We start from the raw sequence: 23,418 nt of genomic DNA, 5'->3' as shown, positions 1-23,418 counted from the left end.
CAAGTCATGCTGTTGGCTGACAGTGAAATTGTGGTCAACTACATAGGTCTTAAAAGTATAATTTAGATATTAACCCAGGCTATCATATTTATACATGTATATCTTTAAGACCTACATGCAAGTTTTTATATATTTTCATTTTTAGGTAACAAAATAATTAACGTCACCAACAGGGCTGTGTTATCTACTCCCTTCCTAACTCTCTAATCTTATGTTATAGCCCTCTCATTCTGTATGTTCCAACCAACCAGCTTCTTTTCATTTCTCAAACATTCCATCTCTTTCTGGGCCTCTCAAAGCATTGGTACCTAAACCTTTTTTTCTGTGCATTTCTTCATTTGGCTAATGTTAACTTATTCTCTAGACTTTTCAATTAAATGTGGCTTTTTTTTCTTTTTGAGAAGTCTGAGTCATCTTCCTTAAGGATCCTCACCTAAATCTTAAACTAGGCTTTCCTCTTTATTTTTTTGAAGATTTTATTTATTTATTTATTCATGAGAGACACACAGAGAGAGGCAGAGACATAGAGGGAGAAGCAAGCTCCTCATGGGGAGCCTGATGTGGGACTCTGATCCCAGACCAAGATCACACCCTGAGCCAAAGGCAGACGCTCAACTGCTGAGCCACCCAAGCGTCTCTCTCTTTACTCTCTTTAATATCATTTTTTCTTCATTGATACTAATGATGTTTGTGATTATGAGTTTATTTTTAAGTTTATTTTTCTTACACTGTCTTTCCTGTCATACTCTAAACTGTATCAGAACTACTTTATCTGTTTTATTCACCATGGAATATTCTTCAAGCCTGGTCTAAGTATTTGTTCAATGAGTGAAGAAAGGAGTGAATTCTATTTTTTTTTCTTGTCTATGAGAGTATTTGAGAGACCAGGTCAAAAGCTATTTTGAGAGTATATTACAAGTTTCAGAATATTATAGACTGGTTATATTATACAGTCTGGTTCCTAAATTGTTTTCTTTCAGTGAAATCAATAGTTGATTCATTCTGACAGGTCCATCCTGGTATAAGGTATCTCAAAATTAAAAGTTCTTTTAGAATCACAAAAAGGGATTTTTTTTTCACAATTGAAGCAATTGTCAGTCTATGTCACAAAATTCTTAGTAAAAGGAGTGAGCATAAAATCTTTTTATCATTAATTATGGCATTGTGGTATCACAGTAACCCCAAGTAAATGCATTCTTAGAAAATTAAAATGTAAAAAAAAATACAAATTTGTGTTCCAAATATATAATGGAAAATATGTACATTATTAGGTATGTTTATAGTCTAATATACATAAAAATGCTTTTTAAAAGATCATACTTACTTAAAAACCAGCATGATAGTTGGGGTGCTTCCCAAAGAAGAGAAAAAATAATTCAAGACTTGCACCAGTGCATAAATATAAAATTTTTTTCTACATTGACTATCTCTTGGGCATTCACCTAAGTTCACCGAATTATTTTTGTTCTGGACACCTTTTACTTCCACACAACTACAGTTATGAAACACCTAAAAATAGTTTTGAAATATTATAGAACATAATTAGAAAAATATGATTCAGTTATAAATACACTTAATTATATTTAAAGAAGTCTCATCCATTCAAGATAAAATATTTACCATGTTTAAAGAAAACATTCTGAAAATACACTTGTTCAATAGTTAAAGGCTAAATAGTTTCCTGGATTACTCTCTAGACCAAAACTATAATTCACTATTAGCATTTAGTTCATTCCTAATTTAAAAATTATGAAAGGATAGAAAAATTAATGTTTGAAACTCTGTATATAATTTCTCATTAATATAGATTCTTTTTTTCTTATTTAAATTCAATTTGCCAACATGTAGTATAACACCCAGTGCTCATCCCTAATGTAAATTCTTTTTAACACTTTCCTCTCACTCATTTTTACTTCCTATAAAATACCTAGTTACTCTCCTTAACAATCCTACTTACACAGGGATGGAAAAGGAAGGGTTACTCAGAGAATCCAGAAAAAATAGTTTTGTCAGTGGCAAAACCTGGCACTAGAGCCACCCATTAGAATGGGGCAGAGTCTAGGGAAATAGGAGCTAGACAGGGGGCCCTGGAATTCTACTTTGGTCCACAAACATAACATCCAAAAGCATAATGACAGATTATAGAATAGATGATGTTATTACCAGAGAGGTTCAACACAATAGAATATCCCAATGGGTAGACCACGGTAGAAGACAACTTAAGAATAAGTGATTTTAGGTATTTAATTTGGCAAGTTGTTTATTTAGAGATGTGGTTTTAATAAATTCTGTTTTGCATCTAGGCTAAACTATTAAGAGAATCTTAAAACTATTAGTGCTCTACTGAAGGATGACTTGGAGAAGACTTTGAATCCACACTTATCTGATAATTAAGGTTTGCTTTTCCACTAGGAATAATATGGATGAATCTTTTATGTACCCGCCTATTGATCAATAGAATCAAGGACATTATTCTGAGTAATTAAGAAGGGATGATTTATTACTAAGGATTTTGGTAAAAGAACTCTGCAGTAATCCCCAAATGGTATAGTCATTGCAGGTATTAAGAAAATATCTCCATAGTACACAGATCTCTCTTTAGCATTCTAATATCATGTCTCTTCCAGGCCTTCACTAATAGGCCAAATGGATTAAATGGAGCACTATCACTGAAAGGCACTAGAGCCATGAATATGAAATATGGGCTTTTAAGTACAGTCCATAAATTTATAAAAATTTATGGCCTGGCATCAATGAATCCAGGTGCTTTATTCATCAAAGTTCTCAGTGCCCTTCAATAAATACAACTAGTAGGATTATGAACAAGAAAAAGATGGAAAAAGTTTAAAAATCAAAGACATTTGTGTGTAGTAGATAGTAATGATCATAGCTTATTATACTGCTAATGTTGGTGATAGGAAAATGGCTCCCCAACTTTGTGAGATATTTGGTAGATTGAAGTAGAATAGAGAACATTATACCTGATTCTCAATTACTGGAAATGAACTCAGGGAATTAGGGAGAACCCATAGTTTACACGGAAGGGAATATTCTGAATGAAGAAGGAAATGGCATTTCTGTGGAAGATGTTAGAAATAGGTAGGGAAAAGACTTAAGTTATCCTGGATAGAAGTGCCACCCTTGGGGAAATCAAAATCAGAAGCCAAGAATTGGACAAGTGAGTGTGGAGCCTTGATTAATTTTTTTGCAAACTCAAAAGGATAGTCTAAAGATAAACTTGTCAGAATCTATATGCAAAGTTGCATATAGATTGTTGTCTTGTAAAGGAAGAGAGTTCTGGATAGTGGTTGGGTCTGGACTTTCCCCTAACTTCAGAAGGGTAAAATATATCTAATTTAATTGAATTAGTCAACTGAGGTGCTTCCTAGGGATCCTAAATGCATTTAAACTCCAGAAGGAGAAAGGGGGAGTAATTTCAAATGAGATTTAAGCAAGAGAAAAAGCTATTTGTGTTTCAAGTAGGATTTTATGTGAGGCTTTCTTTCTTTCTTTCTTTCTTTCTTTCTTTCTTTCTTTCTTTCTTTTCTTTTTTTTTTTTTTTTTTTTTATGTGAGGCTTTCGTTTACACAACCTCACAGACAACACTGGGAGTCTCTTCCTCCCTTTACTAGAGATTTTACTTATAGAAAGATTTGATAAATAATTGTTAAATCTGTGATATTGATCAAGGACAAAAGAGAAAGTAAAGATGAATGCTCACCATAGACTTTTTACTGCCACTTGAAGATTTGCATCCTGCTAGACAAGGTGACATGTAAGTTATCCCACTGTCTCCACAGACTGGTTCCCAGTCATTTTCATCACAATTGCAGTTTGAGTTACAATAAGAAAGTGGTACATTTATAGGAGATGTCACTGGATTATTTCTGGAAATATAAGGTAGACATATATCAAAAAGAGAGAGAAAGAAGGAAGGATAGGAGAAGAAGGGGAGAGAAAAGAGAAAGGAAGAGGAGGGCAGGAAAGGGAGCCAAGAGAAGGGAGGAAGCAGAGGAGAGCATAAGGGGAGAGAAGAGGAAAGGATGAGGGGAGGAGAGAGAGCTTTAATTAGCAAAATTTGTTGAACAATAATGCCAAAAGGGCATTTTTATACAGTGTTTATTAACACTTTCCGTCTTTACCCAGACATAAAGAAGATCCATAAGACTTATATAAGAGGTCTTTGTGATTCTACCAAGAAATTACTCATTAAACACTTCATTTTTCTGAGACTCCATTTTCTCTTCAGTAAGGTAATAGACAAAGGTTCTTTCCCAGATTACTGTAAAGTCCCACAAATCAGTGTTACTTAGTTTGAATTTTTAAATCTATATTTCAGCTACATAAGAAAAGGATTTCAGAACCCGTAAGGATCAACTTTTTAAAAGATTTATTCATTTATCCATGAGAGACACAGAGAGAGGCAGAGATATAGGCAGAGGGAGAAGCAGGCTCCTTATGAGGAGCCTGATGTGGGACTTGATCCCAGGACCCCGGGATCACAACTTGAGCCAAAGTGAACGTTCAACCACTGAACCACCCAGGTGCTCAAGGATCAATTTTTTAAAATTAGGAATAACAAAATCATTTGAGAAGACTAGAAAAACTCCATATACCTTTTAAGTGAAATGACAACATACATTATAATAATTAACTGTAAAGTCTGGTTATACTTATAAATTATAATCTTATGGCTAAAATTACAAAATAGGTTATTTGTATAATTAATGTTCTGCTTATTGATTTTAAAATTATTCTCTTGTTTTGGGTACAAGTCTTGATAATAATTGAGAATTGATCAACTATCTTTGAATAAGGAAGTAATTTACATGAAGAAAGAAATAAATTTGAAAATTCATAAATTCTATTACCAATAACTTTACTAACATACATATAATACCTAATTCTGCTTGGGAACATATAACTGGAGGAGGTTAAGCATAATGATTAATGACCAAGTCCAGACATTGCCATCAGATACTCCTGTGCTTACATTAGTTCTGCAATTTTAGAGTGTGTTGTGACTACTCTTCCTAAAATCAGATTTGCCATTTGTAAGTCATAGATAATAACATCAACCACATAGGGATTTGGGGGGATTAATATTGTAGTTATTAAGTTTTTTGTTCTCAGTAGCCTCTCATACTCTTAAAAGTTTTGGGGACCCCAAAGGTTTTTTGTTCAACTGCATTATACATATTGGGTTATACATATCTATATACTCAGAAATTAATACTAAAAATGTTGAACATATAGGATGCCTGGGTGGCCCAGTCATTTTAAGTGTTTGACTCCTTACTTAAGCTCAGGTCATGATCTCAGGGTCGTGAGATTGAGCCCCATGTTGCACTGAACTCAGCGGAAGTCTACTTGAGATTCTTTCTCTCCCTCTCCTTCTGTCCTTCCCCACTTGACTCATGCTGTCTCTCTAAAAAATTTTTAAAAATTAATACATGAGAATACACAAGCACACATCATTAGCCACCAGACTGATGTTATTGTCACATTATTATAGCCTTAGAAAATAGCACTATATACTCATGAGAAAATGAGGATGAAAAAGGCAAATACCATCCTGGTATTATTATAAAAATAGCTTAGAATGTGCTGAGTCTTCAATAAAATTTCAGGGACCGCAATAGACCCTCAGATCAGATTCTGAGAAACTCTACTAATTCGTACTTTAAACTTACTCCTGTTACTAACACTTCATATATGCTGAATACATCGGTTCTGTTATTTGCTATCATTAAGCTACGAGTTTCATGAAGTTAGTGATATAGCCTATAAATCTTTTTGACCTTTAAGGAGGCACTCAGTAAAAATTTATGGAATGGAAAGAATCTGATACAACTCTAGCTGATTTCTTTTGAATAGATGGCACAGTTGCTATACTTGTTTTTAGGGAATTGGCTTTAGGCTAAAGCATGTCTGATAACTTGGGAGCCCTTGGAACTACTGCTGTGATGTACAGAAAAGTAACACCTGTGATGTAAAGCATCAGTCTGGAGTCATTGTGTGACTTCAAATAAGTCACAGTTCCTCTGGTTCTCAACTAATAAATTAAGAGGATAGAAGAGGTTTGGACTTCATGATCCTTAAGGTTCTTTTTCTTCAAAAATTCAATGTTCTAAGTACTCTGTATTTGCTGGAGTGGATAATGGTGGATAGGAGTAATTACCAACATTTATGGCTAGGAGGAAGCTGAGAGATAATTCATGACCAAGTTGACAGGTCTCTAATAATAGGATGAGGTTTAAGTAAAGAAATGTGGGGAAATTTGATAACTTCAAATCGACTTCTCATAAGATCCAGAGTGCAGAACTCAGAGTCAACAATAAGCAGCGCTAGGTATCATCATTACTCATTGTAATCCAAGGGTCTTTCCTTGTCTGAATGTGAATCTTCCTAACCTTACATTATTGACTATATTCAAGAGATGATAAGAAATATGTATCAGGAATATTTGTAGGAATACTTCACAATACTTTATAAAACAAAGTAAACATTTTCTATGGTCTAACATACAATTATATGTAGGATATTTATTAATTCTACTGCTAATAATGATAATACCAAAGAAAGTATTAGCTTGCAGAAAAGGAAAATTCAATACAATGTAAGGAAATATTTTCTTATAAATATAGTTGTTAACCATTAAAATTAACTGTAGATAAGAATTGTACAGTCACTTGTGGGAAATGTTACTTATATTCCTATTATGATGCATCCAAAATTGTAGTAGTTAAGACTAGAAGTTTTGGAGTCTAAACCCCCTAAATTAAGCCAGAATCTTAACATTGCTAGTCAGGTAATCTGTGTATCTCTCTAAGACCTACTTTAACTATCTATAAAATAGGGGCATAAGTACTTGCCAGTCTTTGTAGGTACCCAATAAAGGATAACTATTATTATTACAACTTGTGTAGATTTTCTTTTAGGAATAAAAGGAGAACTGTTTTGAGATCTTAGGAAGTGGCCATGTTAAGAATTTGTAAATTGACATTTCTCTCAAAAGAAAGTTTAGTTAAGATTGCTATCTGCCCTGTTTTCCTAATAGTCTTTTACATTGGATAGTTTATATATTATGCAATTAATATATTGATATATACAAACCCATCATAAGTTAAGGTTAGGCCAGCAACTGGTTTGCTTTCACAAATTAATGCAAAAGTTAATAGTTGAAATAAGAAGGACAATAGACTGGTACAAAATGATAATTTGGCAATTCCAAGCAAGGTAAGTTTGAATTTTTTAATGACATATCCTCCTACAAATATTCCAGTTGCAACAGTTGGTAAGGTTATGGTTCCTAGAAATAAAGGAAAGGAAAAAATTGTGATTATATAAGTATGGTTATTCTGAAGTATCTTTATCAATGAAACACAGAGTGCACCAACCAAATTCATCTCATTTTATTACTTAAGTAGAAAGCTGACAGCCATGGGTGGAGGTAGGAGAACAGTGTATGACACGGGAGAAAAAAAATAATTTCTTGATGCCAATGCTAAGTATTAGGGTTCCCCAATAGCAAAAGTCAGGGACTGAGAATATTTGAACGTCTCAATCCATGGTTTCTATGAGGGACTTTCTTTCTCTGGAAAATAGCAACAAAATATCATCTTCCTGCTTAGAAGACTTGTATCCTACTATCTAAAATCCTTTACACCTAAAATATGATATTTGTTTGAATTAGGTAGACGTAAATGATGTGTTTAGTTAATTTTTCTTTTGTTCTACTTTTTGTAAGTAGCTGAGTCCTGATTCGAAGCCCATGAATTAACGAAATTATAATGATTACATTACAAAAAGATTTGTCTCAGGATCTCAACATTATAAATTCTAATTATGCAGATACTACATCCTAATGTTCCATTTCCATGCAACTTTTCTTTTAGGATTTCATCTTCTCAAAAATAACATGAGATGCAACTTCAAATGCAGAGCAATGATGATATCATGAGACTGAAATTTGATAAGATTTACAAAAGAATAATTGGAAATTATATTTACTAAAATATAAAATTGCCTTCACAGCAAAATGTTGTTTGAAACTCAATTACTTGACAGTAGATAGCTTATCAAGCAAATTTAAATAACATGTCTTGGGATCCCTGGGTGGCGCAGCGGTTTGGCGCCTGCCTTTGGCCCAGGGCGCGATCCTGGAGACCCGGGATCGAATCCCACGTCGGGCTCCCGGTGCATGGAGCCTGCTTCTCCCTCTGCCTGTGTCTCTGCCCCTCTCTCTCTCTCTCTCTCTCTATCATAAATAAATAAAAATAAAAATAAAAAAAAATTAAAAAATAAATAACATGTCTTACCAAGCCAAATGTTAGCCTCAGATGCTGACTGACCATACTGTTGCTCTACATATTTGAAGATGTAAGTAATAGCACCAATATGACTGCTGGCTAACAGTAATGTCAAAAACTGTAATATAACATATAGGGGATTGGTAAGGATGCTTTTCAAAGACTGGAAAAAACCTATAAAAATATAAAAATATGATATAATTCAGTTTAAATATATGTTAATATCTTAATTTTATAAATGTAATAAAAGTTATATAAGTTTGAAAATTGCCTAAACGTGTAACAGAAAGTCAGAGTACCCTGCATTCCTACTGTCAACAGCATTTTAAATATTTTCCCTCATTTCTCCATATGTACATTAATATCCACTCAGTTTATTTTACCCCAAAATGAAACCATATGTACATGCTGTTTTGCACCTTGCTCAGTTCACTTTATATTTGGTTATTCTTAGCACTCTACCATACAACTGCATATATTATTAATTCAATTATTCATTAATTCAACAAACACTTGGTTTTCAACTGGGTCCCAGGCAATATGCTAGGTGCTCCAGAAACCAAAGTGAATAGACTTGCAATATCTCTTATTAGTTAGCACTTAAAATTAATTGTTATATTAATAAGACAACCATTAAGTTAAAAGTTACTTTAAAGAGAGTATAATGCAAGAAAATAGAGTGTAATCCAAAGTTCACAGAAATGAGAAGACTAAATTTTAAAAAATTATGAAGTTAAATTTAGTACCAGGACTCAGATCTGTTTCCTGGTAGACAGCTTTTCTACTATAAAATACTGTATCAGTAAATCTGGCAGTACTATAAATCATTTTTCTTATGGTGCAAGGAGAGGAAGAGAATAATAATGTTGTGTCTTAGGTGACAATGACAACAGTACAACTTGTGCCTACAAACAGATGTGTAAAAAATTCATAACTTCTGTTCATGGCAAGAATTTTGTGATCTGGGTCTATAATCAGAAGGTTAGCCAACTGTAATGAAAGTTAAAGGTGGAAGGAATTTCTTAGAAAAAATATTAGTATAGTATCAGAGTCTAGCAAGATAGAACCAGATATGATTAGATAGGGATGACACGGACTTTGAAACATCTCTCTCTCTAGATCTCTAACGGTTTCCATCAATATGGTCAGAACTAAGTTTTCTATTCAATGGCAAGTAAGAAATAGTTTCATCTACTTTTACTGAAATTAACAATTCCAAATCAACTATAAATGTGAAATACTTGCCAGTGATATTTCCACTAAGACTTTGTCCATGGTTCGTCACATTAGTCATTTGACTCCTTTCCTCATTTGTTTTGAGCAAATGCAAAGATGTTAAGTTTTTCTTTTCTTGTTGTGGTTTATTCAGATCTCTGGGCAGGAAAAAGAATGGTATGGAAGACATAATAGATAATATTCCAGCCACAAGGAAACCAAGCCACCAAGCACCAACCCAACGGGAGTCCTTAGGAGTTATTCTGATATCGCCTGGAATAAAGAATTAGAAGCAGCCAGTCAAAAAATCATTTTGAAATGCAATATATTCTGTGCAATAATAATAATGATTGCTGTCCTTCATAGATGAAGAAGTAAACTATATTACATCAATTCTGAGATGCTAGTTTTTAAAATTGTGTTCACACTTCAACACACAAATAGTGAGCAAAGGACTATTGAAAAAGTGAATTCATTCAATATTTGGAACAATGATGTCCTGTACTTGAAAAACATTATGTTACCTTGTTCTAATTATACTTACTGAGATCTACATAGCCAATATCCACGTACATTTTTGCAAACACAGATCCCTGTATAAAGCCAATGATTGGACCAATCATTGATATTGCATGCAATGTACCTAAAGATATTATAAAACAATTTTATCAGATGTCAAGAATACATGGTTCTTTTTCAATATGTTTTTAAAGTAACATTATACATGTCTAAAAATATTTGTTTAATAAATAAAAGAATGAAGTTAACAGCACTATTATTTCAGGGGTAGACCCAGGGAAAGTAGTCATAAAACCTAATATTTTCTGTACATTACCTAAATAAAAAGAAGAATGTCCTTCTTCAGCAAAATCGTCAATGTAAGAAATCCCCAAAGGTACTATGGGGGTTTCCCCAATTCCACGGAGCATATTACCCAGCAGAACATATAACCATATATATGACACAGATTCCTTTTCACAACCTTCATAGACAAGATAGTGTGTTATTTAAAATATTAATTTTAGCATTCCTATTAGCAACTCAACTACTTTAACTCCTTAATAATTTCATTTAAGATTTTTGTTTTTTTCTAATTGTAAGAATGATTCATATTCATGTTACAAAATTTGAAAATATAGGAAAGCAAAAATTACCAAAAATTAAATTATCTATAACCCCACCAAACACAGAGTTGCTCCTCATGTTTATTATATCTTCCACATTTTTAGGTAACATCAAAATATGCATAATCTTTATGTACATTATATACTTAAATGGCCAGCTCAGATTACAACCTACATTTACACTTGACATCATATTATGTCAATTTCCCCATGTGTTTAAGGTTTCTTTTATAGCAGAATTTTAATGACTGCATCTTGTTGTGCTGAATAAAGGTTTTGTAATTTATTTAATCAAGTCATGAGATATTTCTAAGTTTCCATTCTTTTAAACAGGAATGCCTTGGCTATAATTGTAAAATAAGTCCTTGTGCGCATTCCTGGTTATTTTCCTAAGACAAATCAGTAAAAGTAGAATTGCTGATTTAAGCATACATGCATATTTTTGTTCTTTACTATACTGAAAATTAACCTTCAAAAACAGAAACTTATATACTCCAAGGAATGGATAAAATGCTTCTACATTATTTCTTTTTATTTTTGATAAAATAAGCAGAAAATCTTTTCATTTTTAATATTTTTCTAATAGGTAGAAATATCTAACATTTAAAAAACTTATAATTCCTGATTTGAGTCTTAATAGGTAAAAAAATATTTGCTTGGTGTAATAATTAGTGTTTTTCATACAATTATATTTTTTACATATTTATACCACTTCCCTAATTTAAATGCATATATTCTCTACCAATTTCCTGCTGAAATATTTTCTTTTCTTATTACTTCCTAAAAGTTCTCTCTATATATTAACACTGTTTGTCTTATATACACAAGATGCAAATGATTTTCCTGTTTTTTAATCACTGTTGGTAATAAATATAATTTTTTACAGATATAATTAATTCAGTTTTAGAATATTTATTAGTGACACTATGAATTCTTACCTTTTTCTACTATCTCAGATGATGTTCTATTGAGTAACAAATTTTGACCAAGTAAACAGGTTGGGAAGCTTGATGTTAAATTTTCTGATGGATTAATATGAGTTTCTTTAGAATACCTGTAACTGTAACAATATCACTAGATTTAAAATTTAGCTTATCTATTGAATAGTTTCATTTTCCCAGAAATGCAGAGGAATTTTCTCACTTTAACTGCATGATTTTCTTCTCTAAATTATCAGAATCCTTTCTGTCAGTTTCACAGCCTGAATTTCAGGGAAAGTGATGGTAAAAATGAAATGGGAGTGCCCACTAAGAAATATTTATTCAGCCCTTCCCAGGAAAGGTGGATTATCATTCTAGGAGTGTATATATTATTCTCAAGATGTGTAATATCTTGGTTTCATGTTTTGTTTTTTAAAAAAAAGAAACCTGGGCCACCTGGGTGGCGCAGTGTTGAGCATCTGCCTTTGGCTCAGGTCATGATCCTGGGGTCCTGGGATCGAGTCCCTCATCGCTCCCCACAAGAAGTTTGCTTCTCTCTCTGCCTATGTCTCTACCTCTCTGTGTTTCTCATGAATAAATAAATAAAATCTTAAAGAAAAAGAAAAACTCTGCTGTGTTAAATTTCTAATTTAAAAATGTGTTAAATTTTAAAAGGAATCCATTTGAATTATCTTCAAAGGTGGTCACAATCTAAACTTCCTGATTAACTTTCTGGTAAATCTTAATAGATTTTAGAAGAGCACTTTACAAGTCAATCTACAATACATACGAATTCATCCACATTTTTTTTTTATCAATAACCTCTCTGGCTTTCTTTCATAGATACTCATATCCTCCTCCACACTATATACACTGAAATGTCTGACTCCACAAAACTTAGTTTTAGAAAATTCTAGTCCATTTCAGTTTGATGAGGAAGAACTTAATAACAACAGAGATGGAGCCAGAATAGTGACAAATGCTGATCCGAAGTTACCATGTGAGCTCCAAGGGCAGCCTTTTGCAGGCCAGGCATTATGCTCAGCTCCAGAGAACGAGAAGTAAAACACACAGCTTTTATACTTAAAGTATTTTATACTTTATAACATAAAGATCTATAATAAAGCATGTGACAAGTGAACATAACAGGTCCTGAGTTGTCACAAAGAAAAGGGGATGATCAGTTTTCCTTGGAGGTGGGAGAGGTGGTAGATTAAAGAGTTGACAATGAGGATGACATGTGAGATAAATCTTAAAAATGGATAGGAGCAAAAAAATGAATAGGGGCTTAACAGGTAGGCAAAAAAGGAAAATTATTCAAGGCTATAGAAACACCACATGTAAAGATATAACATATTATGGCACATTTGGAAAGCTACAAGCCTAGAGTGTGGTCCTCCAACCTGGAGAGCAGTGTAAGATGAAGCTAGGAAGACAGTGAAGATACATGTAAATGAGTTTAGATATTAATCCATAGGCAAGGGGCACTGGACATTTTCAACTATGACCAACAGTAAGAAATAAATTTTGCAACACTACCAGAACATATACATATGTATACAAACACTCATAAATATATGTACAATCAAAATAAAAGTTGCACAGAAAAGTATTTGTTCTCACATTATATATTCTTCTATTTTATTCTGTTCTCTCCTCTAAAAAATTTTGATTTCAATCATCTGAATTGATTTGTTGATTCACTTGTGATTTAAAATTAAAGCTTGAGAAACCCTGCAATAGGAACTTGGGAGTTTTAAGCAGGGATGAAATAACTATATTTGTGTTTTAAAATAAATTCTCTAGTATAGAATATGAGTTAGGATGGAGTTGAGACTGAAGGCAGAAAGTCCAGGCCAGAGATGTGGGAAGCTTCAACTAGGTTAGAAACAATGGGGATGAAAGGAGGAAGCAACCTTGACAGCAAGAAGATAGTAATAAGCAATATTTGGTGACCACTTGTCATGTGTGTTGAAATAGTGAAAGAATCTAGAACGAGCCCCTTGACTTTGGTTTGAATTCCTTTGTGGCTAAATGAATCATCATTGAAAGAGTGAATGTGAAAAATCTGAACTGGTTTTGACACAGTGGTGAATTTAATTTTGAATATATGCATGGGAAATTCTTACCAGATGGTAGGCTGGAGATAGCTATGAGATGACTTGAGTGTAAGAAAAAGTCAATGTATGTTATTGCTATATTTAATGCACACACTTCATACAAATAATCTAGAATGAAAAGTGAAGAAGATTGAAGAGGGAGCTTAGCAGATAGTGACATTATGGTGTCGGCAGCAGAATAAAAGGGCAGGCATGATGAAGAAGCCACAAATAGGGCAGCCCGGTGGCTCAGCGGTTTAGTGCCACCTTTAGCCCAGGGCCTTATCCTGGAGACCCGGGATCAAGTACCTCCTCAGGCTCCCTGCATGGAGCCTGCTTCTCCCTTTCTCTGCCTCTCTCTCTGTGTCTCTCATGAATAAATAAATAAAATCTTAAAAAAAAAAAAAAAGAAGCCACAAATATAGGGGAAAAAATCAAGGAACAGTAATACAACGATAAAGAAGAAGAAGCAGTACCAAGAAGACGAAAGTACTTATGAAGGTCAAATAAAAGGGGGGAAGGGAATTACTATGGTAACCAAAAGACATGACTGTTGGTTTGGGCAATGAATAAGTAATTAATATCTTTAGCAGAAACTGTTCATTGTCTCTCAATATCCGTTCTTCACTCCTTCCATTGTAATAGAGATGGGATTTTTAGCTAGAAGGATGACAGTCTGGAATAAAGTCTAGTTTTGCCAATGTCTTTGTATCTGAATGTCAAATGTAACAAAGTTCTGGCCACTGTGAAGTTAGAAGTATTATACTTCTGAAAATATTTCTTAAGCTCAGCCAGCACACACTTTTTCTTCTTGTTCTTCTTCTCTTCTTTTATCTTGTTGCCTGAGACAACATTGCCACAATTTGGAGTATGAGGTTGAGGCTATGCAAGGCAGCACAATATGATAAAGAGAAGCAGGAACCTATCATGCCAGGTCTGTCTTCACTAATTTTTTATGTGGAAAATTAGCCTCTATCTTATTAAGCCACTGCTATTTTAGGTTTTCCATCATTAGTATCTGACTCTAATCAGAACTATACCATGACCTTAAGAAAAATACTCTCGGGCAGCCCTGGTGGCTCAGCGGTTTAGCACCGCCTTCCGCCCAGGGCATGATCCTGGATACCCGGGACCGAGTCCCACGTGGGGCTCCCTGCATGGAGCCTGCTTCTCCCGCTGCCTGTGTCTCTACCTCTCTCTCTCTCTCTCTCATGAATAAATAAATGAAATCTTAAAAAAAAAGACTCTCAATGGAAATGGTAGTGGGTTAGGTGATGAACATTTATTGACTATAAACAAAATCTTGTAGGCAAAGACACAAAGTATATATTATACCAGAAAGTCATAAAAAGATCATTTATTTCCTATGAAACTATATACCTTATTTAGTGCTATTCATATTTCAAAATCAGTGAAAGCCATGGCTGATAAAGCAATAAGTAACTTAAAACATAAAAGATATACTTAATTTCTACACATGCTTAGTGGGTATTCTTCTCAAAAAGTGATTGCTTATTTAAAAGAAAAATAATGAAAACTTACCATGAATTTACAATGAAATGATTATTAATGACATAGAGCTGTTTAACACTTACTATCCCATAAAGAAATGTGGTAAAGCAGTCAAAATACTTCCAGTTCCCATAATGAAGCAACCAATTCCAATTATCTTTGGTCTGTGTAGTTTGGATCCAAAGTAACTCACGAATACAATTACAAGCAAATTCCCTACAAAGAATAAAATTACCTTTTATGATTTATTATAGCAAATATTGCCAGTCCAATTTTGTGTCCAATAGAATGGAAAGCCTCAGAATAAATACAGAGCATAAGACGTTGTGCCTTTCCCTACAGATCATGTAATTTAATTGAGAAGATGAAACTCACTTACATTAAACAACTCATTGTATAGTTGTATGAGTTAAGAAAAAGAATGAATTTTTAGATAGGAAATAAAACACTTGAATAACTTGGCAATATTAGTGAAGCAAAATTTTATTGAAGACTATGGCACTGACTGAATTGTTTTTGACTGGAAAAAATGCAGAAATCTTCCTGACCTGAGAGAAAGGTGCTCATTTGAACATTTATTAACTCACTCTTACCATTCCTTAAATTTCTATTAAGTACCTGCCACAGTACTAGGAGCTGGAAATATAAAGAAGAGAATAAACCATAGTATTTGTCCTCCAGGAATTTATATACCAATGATAAAAATAAGTAGATGAACAGGGGTGATATTAGACCACAGAAAGGAGGGATCCCTGGGTGGCGCAGCGGTTTGGCGCCTGCCTTTGGCCCAGGGCGCGATCCTGGAGACCCAGGATCGAATCCCATGTCAGGCTCCCGGTGCATGGAGCCTGCTTCTCCCTCTGCCTGTGTCTCTGCCTCTCTCTCTCTCTCTCTCTCTCTGTATGACTATCGAAAAAAAAAAAAAAAAAAAAAAGACCACAGAAGGAAGAGCTTAAATTAAGTAGAGGCTGAAATAAAGTTTTCTGGAGTAGAGATCACTTGAGATTTAATGTAGAATATCAGTTATCTAGAATAAAAAGGAGATGAAGAGCATTCCAAGTGTAGGAAGTCATGACCAACCGGATCCATCTGGAGCTACATGTATAATAACAAATAACAACCAAGAATTAGTGAACATTTGATGGGAGGAAAAAGCATGAAATAACAGCACCAAAATGAACTGGCAGATAAAGTTACTCATGGAGAAACCCTTAAATAAAGAAACTAAAAAGAGGAGAAACTGAAAAAATCTAGTTAGTCTCTTTAGAGGTAAAGGGTAGGTTGCATCCATAAAATAAGAATTAGTAGACCAGGGTAGCCCGGGTGGCCCAGTGGTTTGGCGCTGCCTTCAGCCCAGGGCCTGATCCAGGAGACCTAGGATCGAGTCCCACATCGGGCTCCCTGCATGGAGCCAGTTTCTCCCTCTGCCTGCGTCTCTCCCTCTTTCTCTCTCTGTGTCTCTCATGAATAAATAAATACAATCTTAAAAAAAAAAAAAGAACTGGTAGACTAAAAATAATAAGAGAACAGTAAAGAATTTTTATAAATTAAAAATAGTATTCAAAAATGTACATATTGGGACCTGGTAAGATGGAAGATGGTATCAGAGAAGACTGATGGAACATAAAGCAAAAAAAAAAAAAAAAGGAAAATTTTAGACAGAAAAAGTTAAAGGAACAAAATTGTGAGGAAATTTAACATTCTTCTAGTATATGTTTCAGAAGAAATAAATAAGAAAATAGAAGAGAAGAAACAAACTTAAAAATAGAAAATAGGGATCCCTGGGTGGCGCAGCGGTTTGGCGCCTGCCTTTGGCCCAGGGCACGATCCTGGAGACTCGGGATCGAATCCCACGTCGGGCTCCCGGTGCATGGAGCCTGCTTCTCCCTCTGCCTGTGTCTCTGCCTCTCTCTCTCTCTCTGTGACTATCATAAATAAATAAAAATTAAAAAAATATTAAAAAAAATAGAAAATAAAGGAACGCCTGGGTGGCTCAGTGGTTGAGCATCTGCCTTTGGCTCAGGGCGTGGTGATCCCTAGAGTTCCAGGCCCAGAGTTCCAGGATTCTGTCCCACATTGGCTCCCTGCAGGGAGCCTGCTTCTCCCTCTGCCTACGTCTCTGCCTCTCTCTGCATCTCTCATGAATAAGTAAATAAAATCTTAAAAAAAGAAAAAAGAAAAAAAAGAAACTCCTTCATTTAAAAGAAGACTTAAGCTTTCAGATACAAACTTCTATACTTCTCCAGCATTAAGTAATGTAAAAGAAACAGTTCAGAAATATGTTGGTAAAATTTCTGAAATTCAAGGATAAAGAGGAGATACTTATTGGTGCATGACAATGACATTGATAATGATTTCTTATATGTAACACTGAATATTATAAAACAGATACATGTTTTAAATGTTTTGAGGAAAAAAAGATTTTGAAATTTTAATTCATAATCAAATTGTTACTTGAATATAATGGTAGAGTAATGCATTTTCCAACAAACAATGGCTTGGAATATGTTATTTCAATTATTTCCAGGAAAAAATAACTACTTGAATATATACTCCACAAAAACTAAAGATGAGATTTGAAGTCATAGGATTCAATTAACAGTGGTAAGCAAAGAAACCAGTAAAACTTAAAACCATGCACACATAATGGCTGTCAAACAGCTACAAAGTTTAACAAAAATATTAAGAATCTATTCATCAATAAGAAGAAACACACACTTAATTAGAATTTAAAGCTAATTAACAGTCCAAAACTAAAATTTTAGACGGTTTCATTAAATCCCAGAAACAGAAGGATAAAGGATATGAAGGATGTAATGGCCTCTTTTTTTAAAATTTTTATTTATTTATGATAGTCACGCACACACACACACAGAGAGAGAGAGAGAGAGAGAGGCAGAGACACAGGCAGAGGGAGAAGCAGGCTCCATGCACCGGGAGCCCGACGTGGGATTCGATCCCGGGTCTCCAGGATCGCGCCCCGGGCCAAAGGCAGGCGCCAAACCGCTGCGCCACCCAGGGATCCCGTAATGGCCTCTTAATCATGAAAATGCCGAATTCATAGTAAGAAGATACATGGGTCTTCCTTTATACAATTATTTTTAAAAATATTCAACAGCTAATATATTTTAAGATAAGTTAAAAATAAACAGCAAACTTATAGAAAATATTTGTAATTAATACAACAGACATAATTTTGAGTCCCTTCAAATCATTAAAAAGTCTAAAAAGGGCCCAAGATGACAGCCACCATGAAGGAGACTGAGAAAATGTCAATATTACTTTTGAAGATCAACAAAAGAAAAACAAATTTGCACTGAATACAAGTAGAGCTGAAGGAAAAAAGAAGTGAAAATGAAACAACTCCAAAATTTAGAAGATGCTTGTGAAGACATCATGCCTGCACATAAGAACTGCTTACTGATACCTGACCAAATTGGTGATGATTTCATTAGCCATTCTCAAGAAGAAACACAGGAAATGTTAAAAGAAACAAAGAAATATTTGCAGGAAGACATTGATGCCTGAAAATCCAGAGTGGAATTAATTCAGTGGGTGTTAACAGATTCAGTTCTTTGTAAAATTCAGGAGTAACAGAAACTGTGAAGCTGGTGAAAGTTAAACATTTTATAATACTTTAAAACTTTTGTTTAATAAATTTGAATATTGTTTAAAAGTTTTTAAAGGCTATAAGGGAGAAGGTAATGAGCGACTGATTCATAATTATAACCCATTATAATTATAATCCAATATTATATAAAACCTTACTGTTATTAGAGAAATCCAAATTAAAGACAACAAAGCAATATATTCAATGTTCTAAAACCAAAAATATTTTTCATTTCAAATTTTATATGCAAACAGCACAAACCTAACAGAAGTTGCTTCAAAGCTCTTCCTCTTCCCTCAAATCATCAGAATCATAATCCTCTCTCCAACATTTATTTATTTATGTGTGTATGTATTTATCTATTTATTTATTATACAAGGGCATCTTGAAAGAGGGAAGGTAAAGCCCTGAAAAATATTAGTTTGTAAGCAATGAGTTTGTATAGATTAAAGTTTCTCAATGTCTGCTTATTGACATTCTGGGCTGAAGAATTCTTTGTCATGGGTTTTGTCCTGTGCATTGTAGGATGTGTAGTGGCACCTTTGGCCCCTACTACAAGATGCCTATAACAATCTCCTTCACATCAGTTATAATAACCAAAAATAACATCCATTATCATCAAATTGTCCCTGGAGGGCAAATTTACTCCTGAGAATTAGTGGTGTAGGGCTTGTATGAACAGTTTTTACTTCTGCAAATCTTATTACTAAGTAATAATAAAAATAGAAATAAAAATTACCAATTTCAAAGCCTCCATCAATTAAGCCAGAAACAGAAGATGATATGTCAAATCTCCTTTCAATTTGAGTGATGGAACTTTTCATAACAACTCCACCTAGTGCCTTACACGTAAAGCTGAATGACAGGGCTACTAAGAACATCTAGGAAAAAGCAGAAAGAAAGGAGAAAATTATTAACAAAAAGACTATAGGGCTTATATATGTATTGAATTAAAAATAACTTATTTACTTAAGAACATTATTTTTATCATAGAAATCATACCCATCTTCCACTATACCAATTGATCCTTCCTAGTTTTTTTAATGTTATTATCATTACACAGATAAAACATCATTTTCTAACTTGGTTACAACATCAGATAATTAGAGCAGAACAGTCAAAGTTCTTATTTTTCATTTAATATTATTAACTCATTTTTAAGAAGCTAGATAATGACCTGAGATGGCCACGATGTAAGCTATTCTTTATTCACATGAAAAGTATAGGCTAACTGTGAGGGGAGTGGCTACACATTCTCAAAGATGGCATTTCCAGGACATCAGCTGGAAAATGGCTTTTTTTTTAAATTTATAAAACCTCACTATTATCAGAGAAATCCAAATTAAAATGAAAACAACAAAGCAGTATATTCAACATCCTAATAAAATACTTTAATTCTAGTGGTTACAGATGTTTTATTTTCACATTTCACTTTAACAGAATGTGTTGATTCATCCTTCTTATGGTCCACATTTATACCCATAAGTAAATTCCTTTTATATCCAGCATTAAAATATTCTTCTACTATGGACTGTATGTTTGTGTTCCCACCAAATTCATATGTTGAAACCCTAATCCCTAATATTTGGAGATGGGTGCTTTGGGACTCAGGTCATAAAACTCTCATGATAAGATTAGTGTCCTAGAAGAGCTTACTTTTCTCCCTCTGCTTTGTGAGGACACAAGAAGATAGCCATCTGAAAATGAGGAAGAGCATTCTAAGCAGAACTCAACCATGCTGATACCCAGATTTCAAAACTTCCAGGCCCCAGAATCATGAGAAATAAATTTCTGTTTTCTTTTTTTTTTTTTTTAAGAATGTGGTTTTTTTATTTTTTTTTAATTTTTTTTTATTTATTTATGATAGTCACACAGAATGAGAGAGAGAGGCAGAGACACAGGCAGAGGGAGAAGCAGGCTCCATGCACCGGGAGCCCGACGTGGGATTCGATCCCAGGTCTCCAGGATCGCGCCCTGGGCCAAAGGCAGGCGCTAAACCGCTGCGCCACCCAGGGATCCCAAATTTCTGTTTTCTAAGTCACTACGTGACTTAAAATACATGACTCTAGTATTTTCTTATAGCAATTCAAGCTGATTCAGATGGGTTTTTCTTATTACTTCCTACACCACCAGTGGTAGCCACCATCATTTAGCCTGGATCACCACATTAGCCTCCTACCAGATCTTTCTCTTTCTGCTCTCATCCCCCTTTCAGCCTGTTCAATACAGTAACTACAAAAATTCTTTCAAAATAAAATTAGATTATGCCACCCCTCCATGTTTTCCCAGCTCACTCTTAATAATATCGAATCCTTCCAACGACCTAAAAGGCTCTAAATGATCTGTTTTCCCCAATTATCCCTTCCCCACAAATATTCCATTTTATCCTTCTGATCTCACTTCTGTTACTCCAGTACTTTCTCATTCCTCTCCATCCACACGAGACTTCTTGTCTTACCTTGAGTATTCCAGGTTTATTTTTCTGCCTCAGGGTCTTTCTTCTTGCTTTGCTTCCTGCAAGGAAAACTCTTCCCCATGGTTATATCCCTATCATTTACTCTTTGACATCTTTGAGGGATTTGCTCAATATAACGTTCACAGTGAGGCTTTCCTTAACCAACCTACTTAAAATTATACCACTTTCCCCTCACAATATTTTTATTTACTTATTTGTGTAATATATTGCCCTCACTTGACTATAACTTACATCAGGGCAGAATGAAATCCAAAAACCATTTAAACACTTCTGCATCCTTTTTTTTATAATAAATTTATTTTTTATTGGTGTTCAATTTACCAACATACAGAATAATACCCAGTGCTTATCCCGTCAAGTGCCCCCCTCAGTGCCCGTCACCCATTCACCCCCAGCCCCCGCCCTCCTCCCCTTCTACCACCCCTAGTTCATTTCCCAGAGTTAGGAGTCTTTATGTTCTGTCTCCCTTTCTGATATTTCCTACCCATTTCTTCTCCCTTCCCTTCTATTACCTTTCACTATTATTTATATTCCTCAGCAATCAGGCAACAAAAAGACATTAAAAGCATTCAAATTGGCAAAGAAGTCAAACTCTCCCTCTTCGCCGATGACATGATATTCTACATAGAAAACCCAAAAGCCTCCACCCCAAGATTGCTAGAACTCATACAGCAATTTGGTAGCGTGGCAGGATACAAAATCAATACCCAGAAATCAGTGGCATTTCTATACACTAACAATGAGACTGAAGAAAGAGAAATTAAGGAGTCAATCCCATTTACAATTGCACCCAAAAGCATAAGATACCTAGGAATAAACCTAACCAAAGAGGTAAAGGATCTATACCCTAAAAACTACAGAACACTTCTGAAAGAAATTGAGGAAGACACAAAGAGATGGAAAAATATTCCATGCTCATGGATTGGCAGAATTAATATTGTGAACATTTATGCATCCTATACAGTGTAAAGCCAACCATACAAGTCCCAATAGGAAAATCTGTGACACTCAATTTTCTTGCCAAAGTCTTCCCTCAACAAAGCATCATTAATGCAATTGGGACAAAACCCTCACCTCCCATCTTTTCTTCCCTTCAAGTATCCATGGGAGAGAAAGGAATGGGACTTATATCCAATGTTATGACTTAGAGGCAGCATGAGGGACCAGCTTGTATTCAAGTACTGACACGAGTGGATGGCCAGAGTTGAGGATATCAGATTAAGACAATAAACCTTGAACCAGAATCTGTAGTACCACGGATAGACACTAGGTGGAGTACCAGTATTGCAATTTACTAAACCAGGGAGGGTGTAATATTTCAAGACCCCAGGAAGAACTCCTAAGTAGACAGACAACAAACTTCTTCAAATAGTCCAAGGAGGACACATACCCAGAAAAAAACTTGAGAGGTCTAAAGAATCTCTAGCTTAACTAGTAAAACACATCCCTGTACAAAACCACAAAGTCTGAAATAATTGGCTGATTCTTCAAATGCCAAAATTCCAACAACAAAAAAGATACGACATATAAAGGAAGAGGAAACCGCAGCATATTTGAAGAAATAAGTGAGATTATTAATGAAGAAATAGAAATTAGGAAGAAGAACCAAACAGAAATTCTGGAACTGAAGAAGACATTACTTGGATTGAAAACTTCACTAGACTAACTCTAAATTAAACTTGACCAGACAGAAAAAGAATCAACAAACTCAGAGTGGGCCAAGGGAAAAAAAAAAAAAGAATGAATAAAAATGAAAAATGTAAAGGACCTGTGGACACCACCATCAAGCAGAATAGTATTTGCATTATTAAAATACCAGAAGAAGAAAGAGAAAGGGGCAGAAAAATTATTTAACAACTATAGCCTCAAATTTTCCAAATCTAAGTAAAGAAATGTACATGTAAATTTGATAAATTCAAAGAAGCTCATCTAGGACAAACGTAATGAGACTTACATCATCACGCATCATAATCAAATTGTCAAAAGTCACAGACAAAAAGAAAATCTTGAAAGCAGTAAAAGAAAAGCAACTCATCACATACAAGAGAATTCTCATTAGATTATCATCACATTTTTCAGCAAAAAACCTTATTCTAGAAAGGAATAGAATAAAATATTCAAAGTACTAAAAGAAAAAGACTGTCAACAAG

The 23,418-nt window shown here is 34.3% G+C and overlaps 1 protein-coding gene across 3 annotated transcripts in view; it reads right to left on the bottom strand.

The window, feature by feature from the left end:
- SLCO1B3 (solute carrier organic anion transporter family member 1B3) overlaps positions 1–23,418 on the bottom strand; it is a 90,302-nt gene that overhangs the window by 13,018 nt on the left and 53,866 nt on the right. For all 3 annotated transcript variants that reach the window (XM_055318647.1, XM_055318646.1, XM_055318645.1), the window contains 10 exons: positions 19,532–19,673; positions 15,266–15,398; positions 11,590–11,711; positions 10,363–10,509; positions 10,072–10,170; positions 9,558–9,800; positions 8,322–8,486; positions 7,117–7,312; positions 3,722–3,887; positions 1,325–1,509 (listed from right to left, as the gene is read on the bottom strand). In XM_055318647.1, coding sequence (XP_055174622.1) covers positions 1,325–1,509; positions 3,722–3,887; positions 7,117–7,312; positions 8,322–8,486; positions 9,558–9,800; positions 10,072–10,170; positions 10,363–10,509; positions 11,590–11,711; positions 15,266–15,398; positions 19,532–19,673 — 1,598 coding nt within the window. The remainder of the gene's footprint in view (positions 1–1,324; positions 1,510–3,721; positions 3,888–7,116; positions 7,313–8,321; positions 8,487–9,557; positions 9,801–10,071; positions 10,171–10,362; positions 10,510–11,589; positions 11,712–15,265; positions 15,399–19,531; positions 19,674–23,418) is intronic.

Source organism: Nyctereutes procyonoides, unplaced genomic scaffold (genome assembly GCF_905146905.1).
Source record: "Nyctereutes procyonoides isolate TBG_1078 unplaced genomic scaffold, NYPRO_anot_genome, whole genome shotgun sequence".
Classification (NCBI taxonomy): domain Eukaryota; kingdom Metazoa; phylum Chordata; class Mammalia; order Carnivora; family Canidae; genus Nyctereutes; species Nyctereutes procyonoides.
Note: the sequence above shows the minus strand (reverse complement) of the source record. Positions and strands in the feature narration are given on the sequence as shown.